We start from the raw sequence: 26,160 nt of genomic DNA on the forward strand, positions 1-26,160 counted from the left end.
ATTTAAAACCAGAGATAATGGGCTGTTTTTACTATTTCCTTTTTGCCATGAACAGCAGGCAGTAATGTGTTCCTTCAAATTCAGCAAATAAACCCAATTTAAAAATGACCCACTGTAAGGTTTTCAGGGTTAAGACAAAAGGCGGTTTATTTCTGCATTGAAAACCCCAATGGGGTGTGTTGATGAAGGTTTAGAGTCATACAACAAGGAAACAGCCCATTCGGTTCAACTTGTCCATTAGCGACCAAGTTTCCCAAACTAAACTAGTCATATCCCTCTAAACCTTTCCTATTCAAGTACCTGCCCAAACATCCTTTAAATATTGTAACTGTGCCTGCAACCATCAATTCCTCTGGTAGCTCATTCCACACATGAATCACACTCTGAGAAAAAGTTACCCCTCATGTCCCTTTTAAATCTTTCTCCTCTCACCTTAAAAATATGCTGCCTAGTTTTCAACTCCTCAACCCCATGAAACAGACCATTGCTATTCACCTTATTTATGGCCCTCAGGATGATACAAACCTCTATATGGTTGTCCCTCAGCCTCCTATGCTCCAGAGGAAATAGTCCCAGCTCACCCAGGCTCCTCTTCTCACTCAAACACTCCAGTCCTGGCAACATCCTGGTAAATCTTTTCTGAGTCCTCTCAGGTTTAATAATATCCTCCATGAGTACTCGTGCTCGCTTCTGCTCACAGTCTCAGAAACACATACACCCATACAAATGCACGCACACATGTTTCGGGGATGTGATGGCCTCATGGAATTATCATTAATCCAAGAGACCCAGGTAATGTCCCGGAGTTAACATTTTGGGTTCGGTTCTCGGAATGGTGTGGGGACATTGTGAGGGGGTTTGGGGAAGCTGTTCTGAGCAAAGGGTCATGGGGCGTGAAACATTAACTTTGATTTCTCGCCACAGACACTGTTGAGCTTTTCCAGCAATTTCTGTTCTTGTTTCTGATTTCCATCATCCACAGCTTTTTTCGGCTTTTAATGCCCCAGAACACCGAGGCTGAATCCCACTATGATAGATGGTGGAATTTTGAATTTGAATTCAACAAATATCTGGAATTAAGAGTCAAATGATGACCATGAAACCATTGTCAATCGTTAGAAAAACCCATCTGGTTCACTAATATCATTGAGGGAAGGAAACTGTAATCCCTATCTGGTCTGGCCTACATGTGACTCCAGACCTTCAGCAATGTGGTTGACTTTGAACTGCCCTCTGGGCAATTAGGGATGGACAATAAATGCTGGACTGGCCAGTGATTCCTCATTGCATAAACGAATAAACTAAACCACATCCAAGATATAGAAAAAGGTGAGATATTACAAATTAAAAATGATTTGAAATCAAAGATGCCAAGTGTGAGTGAATGAGAGAGTACAGTCGGGCAGTATCCTGTGTAGATAACGATCTCTTTCACAGGAGCTGATGATGGACATGTTTTGGGCAGTCAGAAGGTCACTAACTTGTCACGCAATCAATAGAAGAGGGGGTAAAAACAGTTCACTGATACAACCTCCCCTCCCCATGCTGATTTCAGTTTCATTTGGTCACTTGTTCCCCATTACTCTCTGTCAGCTGCTTTGACTTTATACTTGATGACAGATCACCTGATCGCCTCAAAATGAAACCCCACGCCAATAAAGGAAGCATGTCACTCAGCAAAATTGTATCTCTATTCTCAGAGGATCAAAGGCACACTGGATATCTTCATGAAGCTAATCTCCTGTGGACATCCCTACTACCACTACAATCAGGTTCTTGCTCCAGTCAAGGATAGGATAACATCAAGCATCAGGTTCTCCTCCCCCCACAGCCCCATGATCTCCCTCGACCTCACCCTTAGATTGTCCAACACCATTCATGGGCTATCTGTTGCAGAGATGGTAGCAACTGCCAATGCTGGAGAATCTGAGATAACAAGGTGTAGCGCTGGATGGACACCTTCTTCAGAAGAAGGGTCTAGGCCCCAAACGTCAGCTTTCCTGCTCCTCTGATGCTGCTTGGCCTGCTGTGTTCATCCAGCTCTACACCTTGTTATCTCAGATTCTCCAGCTTCTGCAGCTCCTACTATCGCTGAAGTACTGCATGCAGTTTTGGTGTCCCTACTTGAGAAAGGATGTAGGGGGCTGTGCTGGAGGGCGTGCCGAGGAGGTTGACTGGATTGAATTTGGAGTTGTAAGGGTTGTATTATGAGGAGAGATTGAGTAGACTGGGGCTATACTCATTGGAATTTAGAAGAATGAGGGGGAATCTTACAGAAACATATAGATTATGAAGGGAATATATAGGTTGAAGCAGATAAGTTCTTTCCACTTGTGGGAAACACTAGAACTAAGGGGCCTAGCCTCAAAATAATGGGGAGCACATTTCGTTGAGAAGGACCTTCACCCAAACGTTTGGGAATCTGTGGAATTTCTTACCCAGTGAAGTGGAGGCTACCTCACTGAATGCTTTTTAAGGCAAAGATAGACAGATTTTTGAACAGTAAAGGAATTAAAGGTTATTGTGAACAGGCAAGCAAGTGGAGCTGATCCCGTGAAATGATCAGCCATGATCTTATTGAATGATGGAGCAGGCTCAAGGGGCCAAATGGCCCACTCTTCCTCCTGTTCCTTATGTCCTCATGTTCTTATCTGACATTATTTCTTCCTCTACAGGGCTGGAACCTGATGCTAGCATCTATATGAATTTTATGAAAGCACATCAGTGCTATGATGTGATCCCAACCAGTTCAAAGCTCGTCGTATTTGATACAACATTGCAGGTGAGAGAAGGTGTTGGGCAGTGCGGGAGAGAGAGGGTGTTCCCCTCTCCCTTCATTCTTTTCTGGGACGTGGGTTCACTGGAAAGACCAGTATTTCTTGCCCATCTTTAACTACCCTTATAGCACATTGTAGTCAGTGGTGTGACAGGTAGACAGTGTGGCGAAGAAGTCGGTTGACACACTTGCCGTCATTGGGCAGAGCACTGAGTATTGGAATTGGGGTCAAAAACAGAAGTTGCTGGAAAAGCTCAGCAGGTCTGACAGCATCTGAGGAAGGCTCACTGGACCCGAAACGTTAACCCTGACTTTTTCTTCACGGATGCTACAGACCTGCTGAGCTTTTCCAGCAACTATGTTTTTGATCCTGATTTACAACATCCACAGTTTTTTTGGCTTTTAAATAGGATTTGGGATGTCATGTTACAAATAATGAAACATTGGTGAAGCCACTTTTAGAATACAGCATGCGGTTCTGATCTCCACGCTATAAGAAAGATATTATAAAATTGGAAATGGTGCAGAAAAACTTTACAAGGATGTTACTCAGTCCAGATGGGTTGAGTTAACGGGAGAGGCTGGATTAGGCTGGGAAGTTTTTTTCTCTGGACTGTAGCAGGCTGAGAGATGACCCTGGAGAGGTTAATAAAATCATGAGGGGCATGGATAGGGTGAATAGCCAAGGTCTTTTCCTGAGGGCAGGGGTGTCCAAATCTAGGGGGCGTAGGTTTAAGGTGAGAGGGGTAAGATTTAGAAGGGACCTGGGGGTCAATGTTTTCACACAGAGGGTGGCTAGTATGTGGAATAAACTGTCAGAAGAAGTGGTAGATGCAGATACCGTTACAACATTCAAAAGACATTTGAACAGGTGCATGAATAGGAAATAGAGGGATATGGGCCAAGTGGAGCCAGTTCAGTTTGGCCAACGTGGTAGACATGGGTGTGATGGACAAAAAGAACCTGTTACCCCACTGTAAGACTCTATGACTCTGGTGTGCCCACCTGTCACCCAGAGGTTCATTACCTACCTGCTGCAGAGGAGTTTGTACTGAATGATAAACAGACAAATCGTTGGCATAAGCAGAGACACGTACTTGGGGCCAGTGGACAGTGTGGGGGTGCAGAGGAATGTGGGGAACTGACCCTGAATGGGAGAAAAGCTGAGGGCCTGCTCTGGTTTCTGTGCAGGTGAAGAAAGCGTTCTTGGCGATGGTCGCAAACGGGGTTAGAGCAGCTCCACTCTGGAACAGTAAGGAGCAGTGCTTCGTTGGTGAGTCTTAAACCCACCCATTCGACCACGATGGGAACAGGGCTTCATTTTATGAGATTTAATTGTCGGTGAGAATTGATTGGCAATTGGCATCACGATTTGCATTCCTGTAGGACCTACTCATGACACTGGGTGTCCCCAAAGCAGGCCATGCATTGTTTGCGAAGTTGGCCTCTGTTGCAATGTAGGAAACACAGCAGTAAAATTACAGTGTGCAGTACATAGCAAGATCCCACAGACAGTGATCAGTTTTAGTGACGTTTGTTCAGGGAGAAATAACCACTGATTCACAGAATTATTACAGAGCAGGAGGAGGCCATTGGGCCCATGACACCTGAACTAGCTCTATTATCCAGGCCTGTTCCATTGCCCGATGCCAATCTCCTGCCTCCTATCCATATCCTGGCACACCATTACGACCCAAAATACCTAAACATCCAGTGCCCTCCGAATGCCTCATTGACCCTGCCTCCTCCATGTTTCCAACAGGCACTGGAGTTCCTCGCTGTATAGAAGAGATTTTCCCCACGTCATTCCTGCTTTATTTGCACATCACTTCAAATTTATGCCCTCATCCCAGTGTGTTTTTGATTTACGAATGGGATGCCAGGCGATGTTCATCGAAGTAGTGACTACAGGATTTTTACATCCCCCTGACAAAGTAGGAGAGACCCAAGATAACAAGGTGTGGGGCTGGATGAACACAGCAGGCCAAGCAGCATCTCAGGAGCACAAAAGCTGACATTTCGGGCCTAGACCCTTCATCAGAAAAGGGGGATGGGGAGAGGGTTCTAGAATAAATAGGGAGAGAGGGGGAGGCAGACTGAAGATCGAGAGAAAAGATGATAGGTGGAGAGGAGAGTATAGGTGGGGAGGTAGGGAGGGGATAGGTCAGTCCAGGGAAGACGGACAGGTCAAGGAGTTGGGATGAGGTTAGTAGGTAGGAAATGGAGGGGCGGCTTGAGGTGGGAGGAAGGGATGGTTGAGAGGAAGAACAGGCTAGGGAGGCGGGGACAGGCTGGGCTGGTTTTGGGATGCAGTTGGGGGAGGGGACGAGCTGGGCTGGTTTTGGGATGCAGTGGGGGGGAAGGGGAGATTTTGAAGCTGGTGAAGTCCACATTGGTACCATTGGGCTGCAGGGTTCCCAAGCGTTCCCTACCCTATCCCTGTAACCCTGCATTTCCTTTGGCTAACCCACTGAACACACATCTTTGGACTGTGGGAGGAAATCGGAGCACCTAGAGGAAACCCACACAGACACAGGGAGAATGTGCGAACCCCACACAGTCACCTGAGGGCACAAAGAGGTAGCAATGCTAACCATTGAGCCACTGTGCTGCCCAACTAGAGGTGCCTGGATTCGTGCCTTAATGTCCTGCTCAATGATCAGAAGCATTATGCAGAATCACTGAATAATTCAAAACTTTACTTGGGTGTCAATGGGATTTTGTAACTGGTCTGTCTGTGTTGACATTGAGCATTTGTTCCATAATAGTAAGGAGGACGTGGCTGAGTTACAGTCAATCTGTCTCTCTAACTCTGTCAGTCACTTGTCCTGTTTATGTTGATGCTAACTCCCTCTATATAACGTTTCACTCTCTGCTCTCTGCAGGTATGCTAACAATTACTGACTTCATCAACATCTTACACAGATATTACACCTCCCCAATGGTAAGCAACAGCTACAGAGTGAATTATGTTTAGCTTAATGTCCTCTTCTCCTGTCTGTACCAATCAAACAGAAAGAACTATGGAATCTTGAAGTCCGAAGCAAAAGTTGAAAGTGATCTGAAAACTCTGTCAGCTTCTGTGGAGAGAAATCAGGGTCCATTTTCCCTGCAGTTTCTGCTTTTGCTTTCAGTTTTTAAAATGTTTCTTTGCCTCAATCCTTTTCGCTCTTAATGGCAGGAGGGTATGTGATCCACCGAATCCATTTGTGAAACCCGATTTGAAAACGACTGGCAGCAAATTGCCGAGGGCTAAAACAAAGGGGAATTTATTACTCCAATCAAAAGCTCAGGGGGTGTGTTGAGGTGACATATGCATGCATGCAGATACACACTCGCATGAGCACATAAGCATGAATGCGAAGATGCACACACATGTGTACATGTGCATGCACGCACAGACATCCGCATAAAGGTAAATAGAAAGGAGAGAATTTAAAAGTTGCTTGAAATGAAAGATGTCAGAATTGCCTGAAATGATTGAGAATTCAGTTAAGTCAGTGCCCTGTGGAATCTCCCAGAGTTTGTTACCCACAATGATATCTGTCACTTGAGCTCAAATTCTTTGAAACAGCTGGTGAAGGGAGCACAGTGATAAGTTGTAGATTGATTAGTTTCACAGCGAGAGGCAGGTTTATTTCCAGAAATCAAACTTTTAGCAGATGTTGAGATCAGATGCATATGTTTAGCTGAACCTTAGGGTGCTCGCTCTTTGAGTGTTACCAACAGTCTGACAAACAAAAGTCAAAGCTGCACAGTTAAGACCATAAGATATTGGAGCAGAATAGACCATTCAGCTCATTGAGTCTGCTCCACCATTTGATCATGGCTGATATGTTTATATCAACCTCATTCTCCCCTTACTAATCAAGAATTTATCAATCTCTGTCTTAAATACACTTAATGACTTGACCTCTGTGGTTCCACAGATTCATTACCCTCTGGATGAAGAAATTCCTCCTTATCTCAGTTCTAATAGGTCATCCCTTCATCCTGAAGCTGTGCCCTAAAGGAGTTTCAAACGAACCAGCAGCTTCAGGTCACGTGAATATCATTTTGGAATTATACAGTAACATCCCATATTCATACCCTTGGCAAAGGCAAATTCAGTAAAATAAATTGTTTCACATCCAATTCTCCAGTCAAGGAGGAAAGATCATCAAAAGAAACTCTGACAGTGAAAGAAAACTCAAGCCTTTTTCTGCAGAAGAGGCACGCATCTAGTAACTCCCAAACCCCAACAACTACTGAAAGCTAAGCTAAACTCCTGGTTCTATGGGAGCTTGTTCCCATCCATTCAGGGTGCATCTCTTACTCCAACTTTTTAAAAAAAAATTCAAGGTCTCACAAGTTTTTTACCCTATTGGCTTGGAACACACTGCTCATCACCTCTGTCTCAATGAGGTGGGTTATGTTTTAGAGGGCATTTTACAGGCCGAGAGAAAGGCTGAGAGAAGGAAAGGGTTAAGACTTGAATACTAGAGCTGAGTGTGATGATACTAGCATGTATATTTTGTCCTGGATTTTATTTTAATGAAGAGATGGAGTAACAAGCAGTCTGTTCCAAGCCAATAAAATAAACAGTTTGTGAGGCCTTGGATTTTTTTTATGTTTGAACAATAGAAGCAGCCTGAAGGGGTGGGGTCAAGCTCCCACAGAATCACATTTTTAGTTTGGCTTTCAGTATGGGGTTTGGAAGCTGCTGTATATCTCTCCCTGCTGTGGCAAAACACCTGAATTCTCTCCGTCTCTCACTGTAAGAGTGTTTGCTTGGTGTTCATTCCTCCTGGACTGGCAAATTGCATGTGACGAATCTATTTTACTGAATTTACCTCTGCTAAGAATATGTTTATGGGATGCCACTGTATTAGAACAGTTGTTATTTGGTAGTTGAATAATCTACTATTATGTTAAGTTTTCCAATAAAGTTAAGATATTCCAATTCTTCTTCCTTTTGTTTGTATTTTAACTGTAGTGTAAGAAAAGTGTGCTTTGCTTCAAGACTTTGCAATAACGAAAAGTTGAGGTCTAGGCTATCTTGTTGGTCTGGTTTGGTCTGGTCTATATACCAGGCAGCTGAAAACAGAACAACCAATGGCAGAGTGATTAAAATCAAGGACAATCAAGAGACCAGAGTTGAAGCAGTGCAGAGATGTAAGAGACAGGAACTGCTAACGTCATGGAGGGATTTAGGGTTACAATCGGTGTGAAGAATACTTGCTGTTCACCTGTAGCCCTGTAGTGAAAAAACACCTTTATCATTTGCACTGATCAATCTTAGCATTTGATTTAAAATTTTCTCTTTCAGGTGCAGATTTATGAACTGGAGAAACATAGGATTGAGACTTGGAGAGGTGAGCTAGAATCTAGAAGTGATTTGTTTCTATGTGTGTATGCTGTGTGCATGAGTGTGTGGGTGGGTGAGAGACCTGTGGATGTGAATGTTTTTGCATGTGTATGCATGAGAAACTCTGTGTGCCTGTATGTGTCTCATTTTTGCTGTGTTTGTGCGTGTGTGTATGTATGTGTGTGTGTGTGTTTGTGCGCGCGAGACTATGTGAAGGAACATGTGTGTCTGTGTGCTATGCGTAAGGGAGAGGATGTGAAGGAATGAGTGTGCATGAATGTGAGAGAGTGTATTCAAGTAAGAATGTAGGGGTGTGTGTGAGAGTGTTTGAATGAGTGAGTGTGTGTCTGTGGCTGCATGCGACTGTGAATACATGTGTGATAAAAAAAATGTTTTGGAAAAACTCAGCAGCAGCATCTCTGAAGAGAGAAACAGTGTTAATGCTTAGAGTCCAATGAAAAGTCCAGCACTTTCTGTCAAAAAGTTCTGAGTCATGTCAGAGTTGAAATGTTAACTCTCTTTTTTCTGTCCACTGTTATTACCAGATCCGCTGAATTTCTTCAGTGTTTTGTTTTACTTCAGATTCCCAGCAATTGCAGTAATTTGTTATTTTCAATATGCTCATGTGTGTGTGTTTGAGTTTAAACATATTGCGTGTTTAAGTTAAATCAACGTGAGTGTGTGCCTCTGTTATACTTGTAAATTTTACACAGATTAATTTTTCCTCAAAGAAGTTGTTTGGATACGTAATTCTTGAATGTTCATTTTCTGTTGACCATGGCTCCAAAATCCTCTCTGTTCATTTGCTTCTCCACAGTCACTAATGGCTTACTGGTGGTTATTTAATAGGCGTCCTATCTCTCTTACATCCCTTATTTTGTAGGAATTACAAGTCCTTATGTTATAGGAAATTTAACTCCTTTACGTCCCCTTAATTTACAGGAATAATATCCCCTTATCCCTTTGTTTATTGGGAATCCTATCTCTCTTATATCCCCTATTTTACAGGAATTACATCTCCCTATGTTTTAGGAATTATGCCTCTTCTTTTTATCCCCTTATTTTATAGGGATTATACCCTCTCTCTCTTTCTATTGAGGGATGCGCCAAGAAACTGAGGGAAAACAGATTAGAACATTTGACAAAACTCCCATTTGCAAACTTTCCACTTGCATCAATGCAATACTTTCTGGCCAGTCCCATGGTTCTCTAATAGTGTGGTCATGTGCACAAGGACCACACAACTGCATTCCCAGTCTTCCCCTCTTTCCATGACACCAATTTCTTTTTGTGATTGTCTACATACCTGCTCATACATGTGTGTATCGAGAATTTTCTAAGGGGTTCAAGTTCTAACAATGAAGTTATTGGACGATGTTCATAACTGTTTACCTGTAGTGAGAATCTATTTAGTTGTAATAAATAGTTCTTCTCCTTAAGTACAGAAACCCAGTCTATGCTTTCCGTTAACCTAGGTCCAAAAGACGGGTACATTCAGGAATTTTATGGACTTCTTTAAAATCTTTAACTTTCGTGACTTTTCTGGGAAAAACAGGGCTTCATTTCCAGTTTGCTACCCTCATAAGATGTCACACTAGGTGCCAGTGAGGTGCAATCTAGGAAGCCATTCTTCACAACTGCAGGGCATCTTGTAGATGGTACACACTGCTGTCACTGTGTGTCAGTAGTGGAGGGTATGAATGTGGGTGGATGGGATACCAAAAAAACGGGTGACTTTGTCTTGGATGTGCCAAGGCTATTTATGTGTTGCTGAAGATTCATTCATCCAGCCAAGTGGGGAATATTTCATCACACTCTTGACCTATGTCAAGTTGATGATGGACAGGCAAACTGCAGATCAGTTGCCTTGACCTAGTCTTGTAGCTACTGTATTTATAGAGACAGTCCAGTTAAGTTTCTGGTCAATGGGAAAATCCCAGGATGCTGATCGTAGGGGAGGGGTTCGATGATAATAATACCATTGAATGTGAAGAGGGCAATAGTTAGACTTTTTTCTTGTGGTCATTCTCCTGGCACTTTATGGCCCTGATGTTATTTGCTGCTTGTCAGCCCAACCTGAATGTTGACCAGATCTCGTTGCACTTGAGCATGGACTGCTTCAGTAGCTGAAGACTCACAAACAGTGCTGAACATTGAGCAATCATTGGTGAACATCTGCGTTTCTGACCTTATGATGGAGGGAAGGTCATTGATGAAACAATGGAAGATGGTTGGGCCTAGGACACTGCCTTGAGAAACTCCTGCAGAGATATCCTGGAGCTGTGATCATTAACCTCCAACAACCACAACCATCTCCCACCGTGTGAGAAACAGTGTGACGTGATCCAAACAGTAAATAGCTTCCCCCTCTTTCTCTATAACTGCAACTTATTCAGGGATCCTTGATGCTACATTCTGTCAAATGTTACATTGATATCAAGGGCAAGTTACTTTCACCTTGCCTCTGGAGTGTCTTTCAGGACAGGGAGAGCAGGTTAGAAAGTGAGAGGAAATAAAGTTTAGTACCTAGACTGCTGAAGATACTGCTACCAAAAGTAAACCAAATGAGCCAGAGGATTAGACATGGTCCAGAGTTGGAGGAAAGTCGGAGAGGGTTGGAGGATGTTATGGAAGTGGGGATTATATCCAAGAACGGGAATTTTAAAACTGAAATACTCCTCGTGTGGTAATAAAATGTGAGGCTGGATGAACACAGCAGGCCAAGCAGCATCTCAGGAGCACAAAAGCTGACGTTTCGGGCCTAGACCCTTCATCAGAGAGGGGGATGGGGGGAGGGAACTGGAATAAATAGGGAGAGAGGGGGAGGCGGACCGAAGATGGAGAGCAAAGAAGATAGGTGGAGAGGGTGTAGGTGGGGAGGTAGGGAGGGGATAGGTCAGTCCAGGGAAGACGGACAGGTCAAGGAGGTGGGATGAGGTTAGTAGGTAGCTGGGGGTGCGGCTGGGGGTGGGAGGAAGGGATGGGTGAGAGGAAGAACCGGTTAGGGAGGCAGAGACAGGTTGGACTGGTTTTGGGATGCAGTGGGTGGGGGGGAAGAGCTGGGCTGGTTGTGTGGTGCAGTGGGGGGAGGGGATGAACTGGGCTGGTTTAGGGATGCAGTGGGGGAAGGGGAGATTTTGAAACTGGTGAAGTCCACATTGATACCATATGGCTGCAGGGTTCCCAGGCGGAATATGAGTTGCTGTTCCTGCAACCTTCGGGTGGCATCATTGTGGCAGTGCAGGAGGCCCATGATGGACATGTCATCAAGAGAATGGGAGGGGGAGTGGAAATGGTTTGCGACTGGGAGGTGCAGTTGTTTGTTGCGAACTGAGCGGAGGTGTTCTGCAAAGCGGTCCCCAAGCCTCCGCTTGGTTTCCCCAATGTAGAGAAAGCCGCACCGGGTACAGTGGATGCAGTATACCCCTCTACTCCTCGTGTGGGTGTGAGTGGATGAGCACACAGTGGGCTAGGGATCATCGGGATTCAGTACCATTTAAGTTTTAAGCAGCAAGGTTTTTGATGAGATCAGGTGTAGGTCAGGGCAGGTACAGGTGATGCCAGTCAGGAGAACATTGGAACAATCATGCCCAGAAGTCTCACAGGTATGGCTGTGATTAACACACAGTGTGTGTTTAAAACAATTAGTGGTTTCACCTCTCCCGTCTTTGTATGCTGAGTAATGTAATCAAGTTGAGTGGCTATCATTAGCATTATATCTCTCATTAAGTCGATGAAGCAGTTTAGCCTGGTTCCAATCAGTGACTTCCCTCTCCTCTTGCTTTTTCCTCAGAGATTTATTTGCAAGATTCCCTTAAGAAACTGGTCAGTATCTCCCCAAATGACAGGTAAAATGATTATTCTGTGTGATTGGAACCCCAGTTTGTCCAGTTTGATTTCACTATTACAGACACTGGTTTAGCCAGAGAGAAATTATAGCACCTGGCCCTGTTTTTATTCTTGGGAAGTAGGAAACAATAAGAAGATGTTGATGCTGCCCTTGTCCTTCAAGGTGGTAGGGGTCATAAGTAGAAAGCTGCTGTTTGAGGAGCCTTGTTGCAGTGCAATCTGTACACAGCACCCACTGCAGACAGAGTATTGGCTGCGAAGGGACTGAATGGTTAAACTGTTGGCTGCTCTTAGCATCGATCAGACTCCTTTTTGAAGAGGAGTTGGTTCGAGTCTACTAGAATCCAATGTTTATAAAGGTTTGCATTCTTGTTTGGAACATTGCCGCAAAGCACTATGCAACAGAGTGAGTACTTTGGAAGTGCTACCCCGGTGGGAAGTATGCAGTCTGGTGACTTGCGTACAGTTAGCTCCTGCAAAGACTCATGTGAGAAAATCTTGGGGATTAAGTAAAAGATAGCTATTGGCCAAGATTTTAAGATGAGAATGGACAAGCAGTGCCGTGCTGATAGGACTGTATCACCAATCCCACATCCGAGCTGTATTGAGACTCGCTGCGAGATATTAGTTGAACAACAGTGAATGCCGTGCAGGTAACACATGAAAAACAGGTATAGGTGTAGCAGGAGCAGATGTAGACCATTCAGCCCTTTGAGCCTGCTCTGCCATTCAGTGTGATGATGGTTGATCCTCTTTCTGAATGCCATGTTCCTGCTTTCTCCCCGTAGCCCTTGATGCCTTTAAAATACAAACATTTATCAGTCTCTTCCATGACTGCATTCAACGCAAAAGACAACAAACCCATGCCATATCAGCAAGATCTAGGCTGATCTAATCATATTGGTGTCCATCCTTTTTGTAATGAGGAAGGTTAACATTCTTGTGAAATGCAATGACTTGTTGTGTGATTCTAATCTATCCATGTCTTTATTTTTCAATTTAGCCTATTTGACGCAGTTTACTCTCTGATTCAGAATAAAATTCATCGGCTGCCAGTCATTGACCCTGTATCTGGGAATGTTCTCTATATCCTGACACACAAACGCATCCTGAAGTACTTCTATTTCTTTGTAAGTTTCTTGACGGCGTTATGTTTAAAGATAAGCAATGGGATTGGCCCAGACGCTGGGATTGTTGTTCTTACAACAGGGAAGGCGGAAAAGAGATACAAATGAGATCTTCAAAATCATGAAGCGGTTTTGTTTGAGTAAATGCAGAGAAACAGCTTTTACCAACAGGAGGCTTCATTAGCAGAGGACACAGACATTACATAATGGAGAAAAGAAAGAGAGGGGAGATGAGAATACTCTTACACAGCCAGTTTTTATGATCTTGGCAAATGGAGCCAAAAAGCCATAGAGCAGTAGAACACTGAAAGGGAGCCTTTGGTCTAACCTGTCCATGCTGACCAGGTATCCGAAATAAATCCGCTCGCATTGGGCTCATATCCTTCTAAACCCTTCCTATTCATAGACACATCCAGATGCTTTTAAAATGCAATTGTACCGGCCTCCACCACTTCCTCTGGCAGTTTGGCCCATACATAAGACCATTGGTGATATGATCCTATCAGCACAGCACTGCTTGAAGATGACTGGCCATTCTCACCTTAAAATCTTGGACAATAGTTATCTTTTACTTAATCCCCATAAGACATAGGAGTGGAAGTAAGGCCATTCGGCCCATCAAGTCCACCGCACCATTTAAATCATGGCTGGTGGGCATTTCAACTCCACTTCCCTGCACCCTCCCCGAAGCCCTTGATTCCTTCTGAGATCAAGAATTTGTCGATCTCTGCCTTGAAGGCATCCAACGTCCCGGCCTCCACTGCACTCCGTGGCAATGAATTCCACAGGCCCACCACTCTCTGGCTGAAGAAATGTCGTCTCATTTCCGTTTTAAATTTAAATTTAGGGCTGTGCCCATGGGTCCTAGTCTCCCCACCTAACGGAAACAACTTCCTAGCAACCACCCCTTCTAAACCATACACTATCTTGTAAGTTTCTATTAGATCTCCCCTCAATCTTCTAAACTCTAATGAGTACAATCCCAGGATCCTTAGCCATTCATCATACGTTAAACCTACCATTCCAGGGATCATCCGTGTGAATCTCCGCTGGACACGCTCCGGGGCTAGTACGTCCTTCCTGAGGTGTGGGGCCCAAAATTGGACACAGTATTCAAAATGGGGCCTAACTAGAGCTTTATAAAGCCTCAGAAGCACATCGCTGCTTTTATATTCCAACCCTCTTGAGATAAACGACAACATTACATTTGCTTTCTTAATCATGGACTCTACTGTTACTTCTTAATCACATGCACCACCATCTGCATGAGAAAGTTTCCCCTTAGGCCCCTTTTGAATCTTTTCCCCTTTCACCTTAAAACTATGCCCTCTAGATTTGGACCCTCCTGCCCTGACAAAAAGGCTATTCACCCTATCCATTGCCCTTCATGACCTTATAAAACTCTCTAAGGTCACCTCCTCAGCCTCTGACACTGGAATACAATTATCTGACTAGTGCGTTGTAAAGTTTCAGCAAAACCTCCCTACTTTTAGAGTCTATTCCCTTTGAAATAAAGGCCAACATTCCATTTGCCTTCCCCATTACCCCACGTTCTTTGACACTAACTTTTTGCAATGGAAGATAATGTGGGGATAGGTGAGGCTGTGCACTTTAACAGGAAGCGTAGAGAAGCTGGAAGTTATTTAAATGGGGATAGATTGCAGAGAGCCACAGAACAGAGAGATTTGGGGATCTGTGCCCATAAATTGCAAAAGGTTAGCGTCAAAGGCTGTTTCCCCTTGTGGGAGAGTCCAGGGCCCAAAGACATCATTTCAGAATGTCACACATTTGACAGAGAGATGAGGTGAAACCTCTTTTATATAGGCCGATTAGCCTAACCTCGGTAGTTGGTAAAATTCTAGAATCCATTGTCAAGGATGAGATTTCTAAATTCCTGGACGTGCAGGGTCAGATTAGAACAAATCAGCATGGATTTAGTAAGGGGAGGTCGTGCCTGACAAACCTGTTAGAATTCTTTGAAGAGGTAACAAGTATGTTAGACCAGGGAAACCCAGTAGATGCTATCTATCTAGACTTCCAAAAGGCCTTTGATACGGGGCCTCACGGGAGGCTGCTGAGCAAGGTGAGGGCCCTTGGTGTTCGAGGTGAGCTACTGGCTTGGATTGAGGATTGGCTGTCTGACAGAAGGCAGAGAGTTGGGATAAAAGGCTCTTTTTCAGAATGACAACCGGTGACAAGTGGTGTCTCGCAGGGTTCAGTGTTGGGCCACAGCTGTTCACCTTATACGTTAATGATCTGGATGAAGGGACTGGGGGCATTCTGGTGAAGTTTGCCGATGATACAAAGATAGGTGGACAGGCAGGTAGTAGTGAGGAGGTGGGGAAGCTGCAGAAAGATTTAGACAGTTTAGGAGAATGGTCCAGGAAATAGCTGATGAAATTCAATGTGAGTAAATATGAGGTTTTGCACTTTGGAAAAAAGAATACAGGCATGGACTATTTTATAAATGGTGATAAAATTCGCAAAGCAGAAGTACAAAGGGATCTGGGAGTGTTGGTCCAGGATTCTCTAAAGGTTAACTTGCAGGTAGAGTCTGTAATTAAGAAAGCGAATGTAATGTCGTCGTTTATCTCAAGAGGGTTGGAATATAAAAGCAGCGATGTGCTTCTGAGGCTTTATAAAGCTCTAGTTAGGCCCCATTTAGAATACTGTGTCCAATTTTGGGCCCCACACCTCAGGAAGGACATACTAGCCCAGGAGTGTGTCCAGCAGAGATTTCCACGGATGATCCCTGGAATGGTAGGTTTAGCGTTTGATGAACGGCTAAGGATCCTGGGATTGTACTCATTAGAGTTTAGAAGGTTGAGGGGAGATCTGATAGAAACTTACAAGATAATGTATGGTTTAGAAGGGGTGGATTCCCGGTTTCAATTCTTCCACCATTGGCAGCAAAACCTTCAACTGTTGGTGCACTCCATGCTGCAACATCTCCCACAACCTCCCCACCCTCTCTAACACACCTACCTCCTGTAGCACACTGCTTAGACCAAGCAAGTATTACAGCAGGTGAAGGAAGCAGAGGCGGATAGATACTTGGTAAGCAAGGGAGGCAAAAGGTTATTAAGGGGTGTACAGGAATGTGGATTTGAAGTTACAATCAAATAAACCATGATATTATTAAGTGGCAGAGAAAGTGTGAAGGGCTGAATGCTAGAATGCTAGAAAGCAGCTCCAGGCAGCCAACAAATCCTGAAACTGGGACCTTGCTGAAGGAAAAGGTGTTGAGGTTGGTAGTGAATTGAAGGTTCAAAACTGAAAGTGACAAAGTGTTTTTTTGGAGAATGAAGGGTAGTTTCATGGTTCCAGCACATATCAATGCTCTTACATTCTCACGCCTCTTCCAAGTTCCCATTAGTGCAGCTCAGGCAAGATCATTTGGCTCATCATACTTGTGCTAGTTCTTTAAATGAGCGTTCCAATCGGTCCTGCTCTGCCGTAGTTTTTCTATAGCCCTGTAAATTGTACTTTGCATGCAATTATCCAATGCCCTTTTGAGTGTTAAGAATGATTGACTTCCACTGCTCTTTCAGGTCACATATCCTAGACAGAGCATAAGATATAGGAACAGAAAAAGCCTTTCAGCTGATTGAATCTCCTCTACTGTTCAATGAGATCATGGCTGATTTGATAATCCTCAACTCCATTTTCCTGCCTTTTCCCTATAACCCTTGATTCCCTTTCTGATTAAAGATCTGTCTAATCTTGTTTTAAATATACAAGTTCATCACCATTTGAGAAAAGACCATAAGACCATAAGATGTAGGAGTGGAAATAAGGCCATTCGGCCCATCAAGTCCACCGCACTATTTAAATCATGGCTGATGGGCATTTCAACTCCACTTCCCTGCACTCTCCCCGAAGCCCTTGATTCCTTCTGAGATCAAGAATTTGTCGATCTCTGCCTTGAAGGCATCCAACGTCCCAGCCTCCACTGCACTCCGTGGCAATGAATTCCACAAGCCCACCACTCTCTGGCTGAAGAAATGTTGTCTCATTTCCATTTTAAATTTACCCCCTCTAATTTTAAGGCTGTGCCCACGGGTCCTAGTCTCCCCACCTAACGGTAACAACTTCCTACACGAGAGAGAGCACAAAGATCGTGCAGAGTTGTGGGACTGGAAGAGATGATTGATCCTGGAAGGATTCAAAAACAAGGATGAGAATTTTTAAACTGAAGCATTTGTCGGACTGGGAACCTATCAACCTATGAGTTATATAGAAATTTCTTGAGTCATCTTAATTGCCTTGGTTAGACCATCCCTCCATCTCTCAATCCATGACTGTCATCATCAGCTAAGAATTGAAAGTATGTCCATCAGGGTCTGTATCATTGCAGCATATTTCAGTTGATTGAATTTTTGCGTTTATTCTGACGAAACTCATTTCATTGATCTCTCTGCCCAATTCCATTTCCTTCCAGGCCTCAAAGCTGCCCAAGCCAAGCTTTATGAAGAAGACATTACAAGAGCTTGCAATTGGGACTTACGAGGATGTAGCTGTGATTGAGGAGACATCATCAGTTTATGAAGCACTTGGGATCTTTGTGGCACGAAGAGTGTCTGCTCTTCCGGTGGTGAACAAGCTGAGTAAGTAAAAGGAAGGTACAGGATAGGAGTGAGCAGGATGGGAATAAATAGTGGCCCAGGACAAACAACAGAGAGTGGAATTGAAACAGAAGTTGCTGGAAAATCTCAGCATGTCTGGCAGTATCTGTGAAGACAAATCAGAGTTAAGGTTTCGGACTATACAGGAACAAAAGGAATAGGAGCAGGGGTAGGCCATCCGGCTCATTGGGCCTGCTCTGCCATTCAATAAAATCATTGCTGATGTTTTCATGGACTCAGCTCCACTAACCCACCTGCTCACCATAACCCTTATTTCCTTTACTGTTCAAAAATCTATCTATCTTTGCCTTAAAAATGTTTGATGAAGAAGCCTCATCTGCTTCATTGGGCAGGAATTCCGCAGATTCACAACCCTGTGGGTGAAGAAAGTCCTCCTCAACTCAAATCTGCTCCCCCTTATTTTGAGGCTGTGCCCCCTTGTTCTGGTTTCACCCGCCAATGGGAACAACCTCCCTGCTTCTATCTTAGCTATTCCCTTTATAGTTTTAGATGTTTCTATAACGCCCTCCCCCATTTTTTAAAACTCCAATGAGTGTAGCCCCAGTCTACTCAATCTCTCCTCAAAAGCCAACCCTCTCAACTCCAGAACAACCTAGTGAACCTCCTCTGTACCCCCTCCAATGCCTGTACATCCTTTCTCAAATAAAGAGACCAAAACTGTACACAGTTCTCCATGTTGTGATATCAGTTTAAGAGAAAACATACTAATGATCATGCAACCAGGATTTAGAACATGTGATTTACAGTCATTATTAACATAGCCTCCAGCATGCCGTAGAGTCATAGAGATGTACAGCACAGAAACAGATACTTCAGTCTGATTCATCCATGCCGACCAGATATCCTGAATAAATCTAGTCTCATCTGCCAGCATTTGGCCCATATCTCTCTAGACCCTTCTTATTCATGTACCCAACTAGACACCTTTTAAATGCTGTAATTATACCAGCCTCCGCCACTTCCTCTGGCAGCTCATTCCACACACGCACCACCCTCTGTGTGAAAAGGTTGCTGCTTAGGTCGCTTTTAAATCTTTCCCCTCTCACCTTAAACGTATGCCCTCTAATTTTGAACTCCTCCACCCTAGTGAAAAGACCTTGTCTGCTTAACTTATCCATGCCCCTCATGATTTTATAAACCTCTACAAGGTCATCGCTCAGCCTCCGATTCTCCAGAGAAAGTAGCCCCAGCCTATTCTGAGCCCTTTCAAGTTTTATGACAGGTTTCCTGAAGCAGGGAGACCAGAACTGCATGCGTTATTCCAAAAGTGGCCTAACCAATGTCCTGTATAGCTGTAACATGACTTCCTAACTCTTGTACTCAATGCACTGACCTATGAAAGAAAGCTTATATTGTGAAGCAGTGGCGGTATGCTTTCTTATGGCAATAGTTATTTCGCTTCTGTAAGAAATCTGTTCTCTGGTCAACCTTGAAACAGATCTTAAAGTAAAGGGTGGCACGGTAGCTCAGTGGTTAGCACTGCAGCCTCACAGCGCCAGGGACCCGGGTTCAACTCCCGCCTCAGGCGACTGTCTGTGTGGAGTTTGCACATTCTCCCCGTGTCTGCGTGGGTTTCCTCCCACAGTCCAAAGATGTGCAGGTTAGGTGGATTGGCCATGCTAAATTGCCCGTAGTGTTCAGGGGTGTGTGAGTTATAGGGGGATGGGTCTGGGTGGGATGCTTCAAGGGGCAGTGTGGACTTGTTGGGCCGAAGGGCCTGTTTCCACACTGTAGGGAATCTAATCTAATCTAAACAGAGCCTACAGCATAGTCATCTATTAATGCTTGTGCAAGGCTGAAGAGTTTGTAAGCACAAGATTGCAACACTATATTGTTACAGAGATTTAAAAAACCCAGATATACTTGCGTTCATATACCTGCTGTTTCAGCCAGTGTCCAGGGAGAGGTTCCTAGTTCATTAGAATTCCAATGGGATACCTCCAAATGGTTGTGTTCCCAGGCAAATGGGGTAAACTGGCTCTCCTACCATTCTCCTGGTGGGTCACAACAAGATTAATTTGAAATTAAGAGGAAAGAGAAATTGCTGGAGAAACTCAGCTGGTCTTTATGGAGAGAGAAACTAACTTAATGCTCTGACTTATTTCGGATTTCCAGCATCTGCCGTATTTTGTTTTTATTTCATTTTAAAAAATTCCGTCTCCTCATAGACACCTTTACCAATCCCAACTCTAGTAATGCTTTAAAAAGATCCAGTTTATAGTTTGGCTTAAGTTAAAGAAATAGTGAGATTTTTATGTTAAAACTTGCAAAAAAAAGTAACAAGATGTGATGCACATACATGTGGAATAGAAATGTAAAGCGAGTCCAAAAAAAAAGCAGCTTTTGTCTTGTTTGTGATGAAGATTGTGAAGGTTTGGTGCCACTGGATGGGCGATTCTGATATTTCTTACTTGGTAGTTGAGCAGTTGTTTGGAAATTCTTGGCTCTGCAGTTAGCTGAAAGGAGTTTGCCCAGTTTCCTTAAATCAGGGCTTTGCTGGTAATGTGTTTTCAGCAGTCAGAGAGAGAAAGAGGCTTCATTTCTTTTTAATAACTAGAAGAACTGTGGATGCTGCAAATCAGAATCAAAACTATAAATGGCAGGTCTGGGAGCTGAGCTTTTCCAACTATTTCTACTCTTTAAATTTCTTTTTACCTGCACATGCAGGATGTCCAGCGTAAGTTCTCAGCTGTGCCTCTTCATCATGCAGTTTAACACAGTGGAACTTTAATCAAAAACTGGCACACTGGCACATTTGCTCTGTAGCACACCAGTACACAGTGACCAAGGTTTGCAGAGATAATAAGAACTGCTGATGCTGGAGTCAGAGATAATACAATGTGGAGCTGGAGGAGCACAGCAGGCCAGGCAGCATCAGATGAGTAGGACAGCTGACTTTTCGGGTTGGGACCCATTTCTGAAGAAGGGTCCCGATCCAAAACATTAACTTTCCTGCTCCTTCTCTGATGCTGCCTGACCAAAGTTTGCAATTGTTTTTAACAACTTCCTTTCTTATATATTCCTGGAAAGTTAAAACCCAAGCAAGTCTTCCCAAACTGCCTTTCCACACCTTAAGGGGAGGCAATGGCCCAGTGGTATTCTCGCTGGACTTTTAATCCAGAGACCCAGATAATGTTCTGGAGACCCAGGTTTGAATCCCACCACGGCAGATGGTGGAATGTGAATTCAGTAAAAATACCTGGAATTAAGAATCTAATGATGACCATGAATCAATTGTCAGGAAAAACCCAAGTGGTTCACTCATGCCCTTTAGGGAACGAAACTGCCGTCCTTACCTGGTCTGGCCTACATGTGAATCTAGACCCACAGCAATGTGGTTGACTCTAAACTGCCCTCTGGGCAATTAGGGATGGGCAATAAATGCTGCCTGGTCAGTGACACCCTCATGCCGTGAATGAATAAAATAAGAAAAATAAAGAAACTCACGTCAACAGCCTGCAAAGCAGCCCATAGGAGATCCCTCTTCAGTTTTCTGAATGGTATCTCTCTATTTGAAGTGTTGCTGTTTCAAGGTTCTTTGACACTTGTCAAGTGTGACATTCCATAATGCTTCTCAAGACTCAGTGGAATCCATAGAGGGATATTAGACACAAATGAATTTAATCCTCAGTCATCTTTTGGCTTATAGTCTTTTTTTAAGAGACACATGTTGCACTTAGAAGTTCAAAAACCTCTGTAAGAAATTCAGGATTATGATCTGTTGCCATGACTCTGCTTTCACTAGTTTGTAGTACAGTGATCACTTTCTGATTTACTTTTCCTTTTATTCCAGGTAAAGTTGTGAATCTCTACTCACGATTTGATGCGATAGTAAGTAATGGAGATCTCAACAGTAAGGTCCACACTTGTTGGGTCTAATCCTACAGTAATTAGGAACTAATCCTACAGTAATTGGGTCCTGTCCTGTGTTCAGAGTTTGCAATTTGACCAAAATGAACCTTACTGCTTTCCAAGGAGTTTTTAGTGATTGATGGCCCATATGTGAAACAACAATAACCTGCACTTGTATGACAGCTTTAAGACAGTAAAATGTTCTAAGGTGCTTCGCAGGAGCAAAAACCAAACAAAATGTGAGGCCGAGCCCATAAAGCAATATAAGTGGTGAAAAGTTGCTGCATGCTGCTGTGCAGAGGCACCTGCGTGTCCTTGTGCATGAATTACAAAACTTTGAATTGTAGGTGCAGCAGGTAATTAAGGCAGCAAATGGAATATTGTCCATCATTGCGAAAGAGATGGAGTTTAAAAATAGGGAGGGTATACTGCCACTGTACAGGGTGCTAGTGAGGCCACTCCTGGAGTACAGTATACAGTTTTGGTCTCCTCATGTGAGGAAGGATGGACTGGCACTGGATGGGGTGTTGAGGAGGTTCACTAGCTTGATTCCACAGTTGAAGAGAGGGTTGGCTTATGAGTAGAGATTGAGTAGACTGGGACTACTCACATTGGAATTCAGAAGAATAAGAGGACATCTTTTCGAAACCTATAAATTTATGAAGGGAATAAATGAGATAGAAGCAGAGAGATTGTTCACATTGGTGGGTGAAACTAGTACTAGGGGGCACAGCCTCAAAATAAGGGGGTGCAGATTTAGGACTCAGTTGAGGAGGAACTTCTTCACCCAATGGGTTGTGAATCTGTGGAATTCCCTGGCCAGTTGAGGCCATCTTGTTGAATTTTTCTAAGGCAAAGTCAGATAGATGTTTGAACAGTAAAGGAATTAAGGGTCATGGTGAACAGATGGATAAGTGGAGCTGAGCCCATGAATAGATTAGCCATGAACAACCATGCTCATTGGAATTTAGAAGAATGAGAGGAGATCTTATGGAAGCCTCAGTTCTGAGGAAGAGTCGCCGGACTTGAAACAGTAACTCTGATTTTGCCTTCCCAGATGCTGCCAGACCTGCTGAGCTTTTCCAGCTACTTCTGGTTTTGTTCCTGATGAACAGCATCTGCAGTTCTTTCGGGTTTTGTTGAAAAGATCAGCCATGATCTTATTGAATGGCAGAGCAGGCTCGGAGGGCCAGTTGGCCCACTCCTGCTCCAGTTTCTCGTATTCTTATGCAAATATGAAGGCAAGTGATCAAAAGCTTGGACAAAGTGGTAAGCTTTTAAGAAGTGCCTTAAAGGTAGAGAAGGAGGTGAAGAGGTTTAGGGAAGAAATTCGAAAGTTTTGACTATGTTAGAGGATTTTGATGACCTTGGAGGATTGTAAGGTTGGAGGAATTCACAGAGGTTGGCAGGGGTGAGGCCATGGCAGTATTTGGAAACAAGGGTGAGAATTTTAGGTGAAATCTTTAGCTTGTTTTTGCTGAAGAGAATTCAGGAGGTTGCCCAATATATAAGTTATGGTCACAGTAAGAGCATTTACTACACATATGTTCATTGATTCTAATGCTTCAGCATCTGAATCAGAACATTTTATATTTAAACCCCATGAGCATTAAGTTCAGACTGACACTCCAATGCAGCACAGTGCGAATGCTGCTCAGTCTGAGGTGCTGTGTTTTGTATAAGATGTTCATCTGAGGCATCATCTGTCCTCTCAAGGTGGGGTTTGCAAGGATTTGAAGACAGCAAGAAACTCTCCTGAGTGCTCCGACTAACACTTAACCCTCAACCAAACAGAACGTCATTAAAGAAAAACTTGGTGATTAAACTCATTGTTGTTTGTGGGATTTTGCAGTGAATAAATTACCATCAACAGAAACTACTTTTGGCTGCAAAGCTGTTGGAAGGAAGTAAATACATGAAAGATTTTCTTTTGAGATTACTGGTTTTTGTAACTGATGTATGTACTTGCTGACCTAGACTGCTTGGCAATAGAATAGAATTAGCTAGAATGGAGTAAATTTAAAGAAACTTTCTATATGCTTGTCAATATAATTGGGATATTTTGAAAATTTTGGAAATTATCACCTCTGTGCAAGATTTTACTCCTTGTCCTTGGTGCCAGGTTGAGGACATGGGCTGGATCGACTTACTCTTCCTAAAGCAGCCTTTTAGCTGGTATTAAATCTGACTGTTGAGGCCAGCTTTTTATTTGTGTTTGCTCCTGAGTAACAACGCCACACTAAAGTCACATGACTGAGGATGATTGGCATCCAACAACTACAGCCTTTGTGTTAGACATGACTCTAAGTAGTGAAGAGACCTCCCCTCAATTACCATCCAGACTGGGCTCCGCGACGCCAAACATAATTAAGTGCGGCCTGGACATGGAGGGCACTCACTCTCGCCTCTTCGCTGAAATTCAGCTTCTCTTCTAACTCATTCACAGGACGTGGGCACTGCTGGCTAGGCCAGAATTTAATGTCCATCCCTAATTGCCCAGAGGGTAGTTAAGAGTCAGCTACATCGCTGCGGTTCTGGAGTCACAGATAGGCCGGACCAAGTATGGACCTCACAGTTTCCTTCCCTAAAGGACATGAATGGACTCGATGGGTTTTCCCCAGTTTTATAGTCATCATTAGACTCTTAATTCCAGGTTTTTACTGAATTCAGATACCATCCTCTGCCACGGAGGACTTTGAACCTAGGCCTCATTTAGCAATGCACTACTAGGGCGTTGTCTTCCTTTTTGTCCATGCCTGGCCCAAGGCTGTAATGAAGTCAGGGGCCAAGTGGCCCTGGCAGAACTCAAACTGGAGGTCAGAGAGCCGTAAGTGCATTTTCCATTCGGCCCCTGATGACTGAGAGTAGACTGATGGAGCTGTAATTGGAGACAGGAAGGTAAATGGTGGCTGGTGATTAAATAGAGTGATTAAACCTGGCCAACACTGTCAAATATTCTTTATCCTTTTTCCAGAATCTTGCTGCACAGAAGGCTTACAATAACCTGGATGTCAGTGTGAAAGAGTCACTACAGCAGCGATGGCATTGCTTTGAAAATGTCCTCAAATGTTACGGGCACGAGACACTGGAAGTCATTATTGAGCGTCTTGTCAAACATGAGGCAAGTACCCAATGACTCAGGGTTTCTTCACCCTATTCATCATGAATGGTTTAGGAGACAATATAGAACCATTGAATCTCTACAGTGTGGCCATTCGGCCCATCAAGTCTGTACTGCCCCTCTCACCCAGTCCCTCCAACCTACCCTAACCTTGTAACCCCGCATTTCGCATGGCTAATCCACCCATTCTACACATCCCTCTTGTGGGACAATTTAGCATGGCCAATCCAAGTAGCCTGCACATCTTTGGCCTCTGGGCGAAATCCTGAGCACCCGAAGGAAACCCTTGCAGACGCAGGGAGAATATGCGAACTCCACACAGACAGTCGCCCGAGGCTGGAATCAAACCCTGGTGCTGTAAGGCAGCAGTATTTCAACAGTTTTTATCAATAGAACGGTTGATGCCCGAGAATGAGCAAGGAACTGAAATCTGTTCAGGTGATTCACAGTTTGTATGTTGGAATCTATCTATATATAAACAGATACTGGGAGTGAGTTATAGACTGGAATCTAATTGACGGGATTGGGGTGGTATATGTAGATGCAGGGAGGATGTTCCTGATGGTGGGTGTGACCAGAACCAGGGGTCACAGTCTGAGGATTTGGGGTAGACCATTTAGGACGGAGATGAGGAGACATTTCTTCACCCAAAGAGTGGTGAGGCTGTGGAATTCATTACCACAGGAAGTAGTTGATGCCAAAACATTGAACGTATTCAAGAGACAACTATACTTAGTGCTTGGACATCAATGTTTTTGGAGAAAAAGAAGGTTTAGGCTATTGAGTTGGACAATCAGCTATGATCATGAAGAATGGTGGAGCAGGCTCGAAGGGCTGAATGGCCCTCTCCTGCTCCTTATCTTCTATGTTTCTATAGTACTACGTAAGAGAGGTGTGAGTTACAGACTGGAATATAATTGAGACGTTCAGGTGGTTATATATAAAACAACAGACAGCTGGGAGTGAGTTATAGAGAAGAATCTGATTAAGGAATTTGGAGGATTTGTATATAGAATAGCAGATACATGGGAGTGAGTTACAGACTGGAATCTAATTATAGAATCCCTGTAGTGGAGAAGCAGGCTTATCGGCCCATCAAGTCCACACCAACCCTCCAAAGAGAACCACCATGCCTCTTGTGCTGTGCTCTTTATAAATAGAATAGCAGAGGCGCAAGGGTGATTTACAGACTGGAATGTAATTGAGGAATTCAGAGTGGTTTATATGTAAAATAAAAGGTGCCTGATTGTGAGTTACAGGCTGGAGTCTCATCATGGGTATTTGAGCATGTGCATACCAAATAACTGCTACCTTGAAGTGAGTTAAAGGTTGGAGTCTGACCAAAAGGTCTAGAGATGCATGCACAATGGCTGAATGGCCTCTTTGTATTCAGTGATAATGCTGTGATAAGGATTGAAAGAATTGCATTAATGTGATTAAAT

At 43.7% G+C, this 26,160-nt stretch overlaps 1 protein-coding gene across 2 annotated transcripts in view; it reads left to right on the forward strand.

The window, feature by feature from the left end:
- The window catches only part of LOC125454117 (5'-AMP-activated protein kinase subunit gamma-1-like), a 39,299-nt gene that overhangs the window by 3,196 nt on the left and 9,943 nt on the right, over positions 1-26,160 (forward strand). For both annotated transcript variants that reach the window (XM_048534496.2, XM_048534495.2), the window contains exons 3-11: positions 2,676-2,782; positions 3,968-4,049; positions 5,662-5,720; positions 8,085-8,130; positions 11,917-11,971; positions 12,976-13,102; positions 17,541-17,706; positions 21,539-21,576; positions 24,572-24,718. In XM_048534496.2, the coding sequence (XP_048390453.1) occupies positions 2,676-2,782; positions 3,968-4,049; positions 5,662-5,720; positions 8,085-8,130; positions 11,917-11,971; positions 12,976-13,102; positions 17,541-17,706; positions 21,539-21,576; positions 24,572-24,718 (827 nt within the window). The remainder of the gene's footprint in view (positions 1-2,675; positions 2,783-3,967; positions 4,050-5,661; positions 5,721-8,084; positions 8,131-11,916; positions 11,972-12,975; positions 13,103-17,540; positions 17,707-21,538; positions 21,577-24,571; positions 24,719-26,160) is intronic.

This window comes from Stegostoma tigrinum, chromosome 7 (genome assembly GCF_030684315.1).
Source record: "Stegostoma tigrinum isolate sSteTig4 chromosome 7, sSteTig4.hap1, whole genome shotgun sequence".
NCBI classification, from domain to species: domain Eukaryota; kingdom Metazoa; phylum Chordata; class Chondrichthyes; order Orectolobiformes; family Stegostomatidae; genus Stegostoma; species Stegostoma tigrinum.